We start from the raw sequence: 5,662 nt of genomic DNA, 5'->3' as shown, positions 1-5,662 counted from the left end.
CCGTAAATGTATCAAAAAGGTAGATTTCACTTATCTGTATACTCGTTTCCCACGACGCACCAGTCCAGCTTAAATAGCTGGTTATTGTTCAATCCTCGCTTTACGAACAAAAGGTTGAGGAATGTGGCCTAACGGTTAACACACGCACAAAAGAATAAAAGTCCAAACCTCGAAGAGGCAGAGAATGGCAAAATAACCTTGAACGCGGATTACTGCACTGTTCTTTTTCCAACAGACCGAAAACAAAACACTTCTATCTCGATCGAGCGATGCGTAGAGACTCTGAACGGTTGTTTGTTCATGCACAGTAAATTGTTGCACGACGACAAGCGGTATAGCAAACGTTTGTCGCCTGAACCAGCGCAGCAGCCTAACGAGAGTTCAACACAGAGCTGCAACACGCATTCGAAGAGGGCGGGTAAGGTTTTATTTCGGTACGTGCCTGTAACGATCTACGGTAAGGGAAAGCAAGTGACAACCTATGCTTTCCTCGACGATGGGTCGTCGGCGACTTTGATGGAGCACAGCCTACTGAGAGAATTAGATCTTAAAGGAACGCCATATCCATTGTGTCTGAATTGGACGGGTGGCCACCAGCGGGAAGAAGATGAGTCGGTCTTACTGACCTTGAAGATCTCCGGTGTAAATGACACTCGCGAAGTGTTCGACCTCCCAGAGGTTTATATGGTTAGGGATCTTTCCCTTCCGAAACAGTCGGTCTCAGTCTCGCAGTTGGCAACTAAGTACAGCTATCTCAAAGGTTTGCCATTGAAATCCTACGATGATATCTCTCCACGGATCCTTATGGGGATGAACAATTGCCGCCTGGGTCACGCCCTGAGAAGTGTCGAAGGTGGTGAGAACGAACCGGTGTCCAAAACCCGCCTCGGATGGATGATATACGGACCTTGCACCATGGAATCTGGAACGACGAACTCCGGCTATAGCAATTATCACAGTTTCCACATCTGTCCCTGTGTTAGGGAAGAAGAAAGGGATCTGAATGCGGCACTTAAGGAATACTACTCAATTGAGTCGTTGGGAATCTCTGGTTCACAAAAATCACTACATTCAAAAGATGAGGAGCGCGCGATTAAAATACTGTCAACCAAAACACGACTGGTTGGAAATCGCTACGAGACCGGCCTATTGTGGCGCTATGATCAAGTACAGCTACCCGACAACAAGGGAATGGCTGCAAAGCGCCTAGCTTGTCTACAGAAGCGAATGAGACGGGAACCTGAATTAGCTGCGGCGATGCGATCGAAAATGCTTGAGTACGAGGAGAAGGGTTACATTCGGCGCCTGTCGGCAATGGAGAAGGCGGAGAAACATTCTAACGACTGGTATCTACCAATCTTTCCAGTAACCAACCCGAACAAACCAGGGAAGCTACGAATCGTATTCGACGCAGCCGCCAAGGTCAACGGCGTCTCACTGAACTCGTTCCTCCTAACGGGACCCGATCAATTGGTGTCACTGCTTACAGTTCTGTATAAGTTTCGCGAGTTTCGCGTCGCCGTAGTGGGAGACATTCGGGAAATGTTCTTCCAAGTACAGATGAAGAAGCTAGACCAACGAAGCCAGATGATTCTGTGGAACAACGGTAATCCGGAGGATGAACCCGAAGTGTATGCGGTAGCAGTTATGACGTTCGGTGCGGCATGCTCTCCGAGCTGTGCGCACTATGTCAAGAACCGAAACGCTGAAAGATTCGAAGAGCAGTATCCACGAGCGGTAGAGTGCATAAAGTATGAGCATTATGTCGACGACATGTTGATGAGTATTGAGACTGAGGAGGAAGCTGTAAAACTAGCCAGCGAGGTACGATTTATCCACTCTCAGGGAGGATTCGAGATACGCAATTGGTTATCAAATTCCCGTTCAGTCATCGATAACCTGCACGAGGTCAGTACCACGGAAAAGAACATGAGCATCTGCGCGGAGATGACGACAGAAAAGGTGCTCGGAATGTGGTGGGACACCACAACAGACACGTTCACATTCAAACTATCACCGAAGCACGATGCGCAGCTACTTTCCGGCGTCAGGATGCCCACAAAACGAGAAGTTTTGAGAACATTGATGGCAATATATGATCCTATGGGACTCATCGGTAATTTCCTCATCTACCTAAAGATCCTGTTGCAGGAAATCTGGCGTTCCGGGTGTGGCTGGGACGACGAAATCAATGGAAAGCTGGCCGAAAAGTGGCTGACGTGGATTGAAGCACTGCCGAATGTCCACCAAGTTCGGATTCCTCGCTGCTACAGAATTGTAACATCTGCCAAGCCAACGAACGATGTAGAATTGCACATTTTCTGTGATGCCAGCGAGAACGGGATGGCTGCTGTGGCCTACTTCAGGTTCGAAGAGGAAGGAAAGGTGGAATGTGCGATGATTGGATCTAAAACACGTATAGCCCCTCTGAAGTTTCTCTCTATCCCTCGTCTTGAGCTGCAAGCTGCCGTTATAGGAGCTCGTCTAGCCGAATGTATCGTCAAATCACATCGAATGAAGATCGTGCGCCGCGTTTTCTGGACCGACTCCCGTGATGTTGTATGCTGGTTGCGATCTGACCATCGGCGCTATAGCCAATTCGTTGCCTTCCGGATCAGCGAGCTGCTGGATACAACGCAAGTGGATGAGTGGAGATGGCTACCAACTAAAGCGAACGTAGCGGACGAAGGCACGAAGTGGAAAAGGCTGCCGGACTTTCGGCCTAGAAGTCGCTGGTTTCGCGGACAGGATTTTCTTTGGGAATCGAAGAGCAAATGGCCTGGTGATAATCGAGATCAAGGATCAACCATAGAAGAAATTCGTCCCAGTGTCCTACATCATACAGTCACCGAGCCACTAGTGAGTTTCGAGCGCTTCTCCAAATGGAAACGTCTGCTGAGATCGATGGCATATGTCCATCGTTTCATCATGAACCTTCGTAAGCGTACCGAGGGGACCACCACCGAACTGGGGCCACTAACGCAGGAAGAGCTGAAACTGGCCGAAAGCACCATTTACCGGATGGTTCAAAAGCAAGCGTATCCTGACGAAATGCGACTGATCCGTAAGAATGATTCAAATGCTAATCCGTGGGAACGTACATTGCCAAAAACCAGCCCATTGTACAAACTGAGTCCAGCCATCGATAACCACGGTGTCCTACGGATGCGAGGGCGTATAAACGCATGCGAATGGGTCGACGAGGCGACCAAAAACCCAATCCTGCTTCCAAGACGGAATCTCGTTACCAATCTGGTGCTCGCGGATTACCACGCTTCGTACCGTCATCAGAATCATCATACAGTATTGAACCAGGTTAGATTGAAATTCAACATCCCTCGCCTTCGTTCGGAGTTCGACCGTGTTCGCAGAGACTGCCAGCGCTGTAAGATTCGACAATCAAGACCGCAGCCTCCAGCAATGGGGAACCTCCCACCTGCGCGGTTGGCGGCGTTCCAACGACCGTTTTCCTACACAGGAGTCGATTATTTTGGGCCGATGTCGGTGCTAGTTGGCAGACGAACAGAGAAAAGATGGGGAGTCCTGCTCACCTGTATGACAACCCGAGGTGTGCACATCGAAATCGCATATTCACTGACGACAGACTCGTGCATTCTAGCACTGCGCAACTTCATTGCGAGAAGGGGCGCACCGCTGGAAATTATAAGCGACCGAGGAACGAACTTCGTCGGAGCCTCCCGGGAACTACGCGAGAATCTGGAACGGGTCGATGAAAAGAAGCTCATGATCGAATTCGTCAGTCCTAACACGAAATGGACTTTCAATCCACCGGCCGCTCCACATTTTGGTGGCTGCTGGGAGCGCTTAATCCACTCGGTCAAGAAAACCATGAGTGACTTCGACCTGCCGCGGTTACCATCGGATGAGATTTTGCGATCCACACTAATGGAGATTGAGATGATTTTGAACACAAGACCGCTCACTGACATAACCCTTGAAAACGATGACGAGCCCCCCCTAACACCAAATCACTTTCTGTTAGGGTCCTCTGATGGAACCAAGCCCCCGATCGCCTTCAACGACGGACCAATCGTACTGAAGCAATCCTGGAAGATGGCCCAGCTATACGCTGACCATTTCTGGAAGAAGTGGGTGACCGAGTACCTGCCTACATTGACGCGCAGAACTAGATGGTTCCTACCCGTTAAACCCATCCAGGAAGGGGATTTGGTGGTGATCGTGGACTGCAACCTCCCAAGAAACTGTTGGCCACGAGGACGTGTTGTCGAGGCAGTCCAAGCCAAAGACGGACAAGTTCGCCGTGTGACCGTGCAGACAGCGAGTGGACTGTTACAGAGACCAGCGTCCAAGGTTGCGGTGCTAGACGTCGGTGCTATCGGTGGTAAGCCACTTGAAAAGTAGTGGCGTACCGGGGGGAGTGTCACATCTCTTTGTGATGCGACGCACCTTCCTTTTAAACATCTCCGATATGTGTGCCACAGCCCTGTGAACTGGGCGCACCTTTATATTTCAACCGTCGATCTGTGCGTGACTCAACACAACCCTGAACTGTCATCCTACCAGTCGAGTGTAAGTAGAAGAAAAGTTGCAAGTCAGCAGTCAGTGAAATCATACGGTAGTGGAAGATAAAAAGCTATTTCAGTAAAGCAGTCAGTAAAGGCAAAGTGGAAGATTTCTAAAAGTTAAATTGAGTAGCTTAACACTAAATCCTGCAGTATCGGGTCAGTCAGTACAGTTTATTTATTAAAACTTAAAACTACATACATACAGAAGGTAAAATTAAAAACTGAAATCATGCAATAGCTTAACCTAAAATCTTATGTTATAGAAACTAAATTTAGTACGAAGATAGTACGGGCCGTTGTGTCTAGTACGGATAGAATAGCAGCAGAAGAAACTAAACGTGAGTACTTGCTCTATTTATGTAAAATCAATATTAATTTGCATTTATCCCCGAAGGGATTTTATAACTTCTGTCATCAAATATATTAGTTACAAAACCGGAAACTATTTCTATCTGTCCGATTGCTAGCGCAACACTATTAATGATATGTACTTCAAGTATACGCAATATTTTTTTTGTCATTTTTTGGTCCAGCATACATACCTAGCCCCTAAAAGGAAATTCAGTTTTTCCTTAATTATTTTATTCACAAAGCATTAGTATTAAGTGGATAGTTGGCATATTTTAAAGGTCATTTTTTTCGTTTTACCTTCGTTTTGATTTGGCTTTTGACATTACTCGCTAAGATGATGTCCCTTGCTAATTTGATCGACATAATATACGAAGTTGTTCATTTGATTTCACTGTCCCATGTTATCAAAAACCTCGCAAAATGTCATGTTGTAAAAGTTCTCAATCGTTATAATATCCAAAGGGAGGGATAAGTGTTATAAGAAATGTCTCATCACACTGTTAGGTGAACTCGTTTTTAATTTAATTATTGTTCATTTACATTTACACAGCGGTAAAAGAGAGATGAATAGTGTGTATCGAAAAGTATCTAAAGGCACATGTCGGAGACTACACCATCAATCTCTACTTCCCGGGCGGGCACGCAGACAAGATACTTCTTCGTAAAAAAGAAAAAATGTCTTATTTTTGGTGCAGAAGTAGGCCATCCAGGGTTCAGTTGTATTAGATGGATATAATTTGTATCGAAAAGGGGACTTATTGGTA

General features: G+C 46.8%; 1 protein-coding gene across 1 annotated transcript; it reads left to right on the top strand.

The window, feature by feature from the left end:
- The first annotated feature begins 300 nt into the window (after positions 1-300).
- LOC131680890 (uncharacterized) lies at positions 301-4,383 on the top strand. The gene has a single exon (XM_058961606.1). It carries the CDS (start codon positions 301-303, stop codon positions 4,381-4,383), a length of 4,083 nt encoding a protein of 1,360 aa, XP_058817589.1.
- The last annotated feature ends 1,279 nt before the right edge of the window (positions 4,384-5,662 follow it).

Source organism: Topomyia yanbarensis, chromosome 2 (assembly GCF_030247195.1).
Source record: "Topomyia yanbarensis strain Yona2022 chromosome 2, ASM3024719v1, whole genome shotgun sequence".
NCBI classification, from domain to species: domain Eukaryota; kingdom Metazoa; phylum Arthropoda; class Insecta; order Diptera; family Culicidae; genus Topomyia; species Topomyia yanbarensis.
This window is presented reverse-complemented; position numbering and strand designations above follow the sequence as displayed.

Bases quoted from the DNA above. Each gene is read 5' to 3' on its own strand.
- LOC131680890 (XM_058961606.1), top strand. From the start codon at position 301: ATGCACAGTAAATTGTTGCACGACGACAAGCGGTATAGCAAACGTTTG.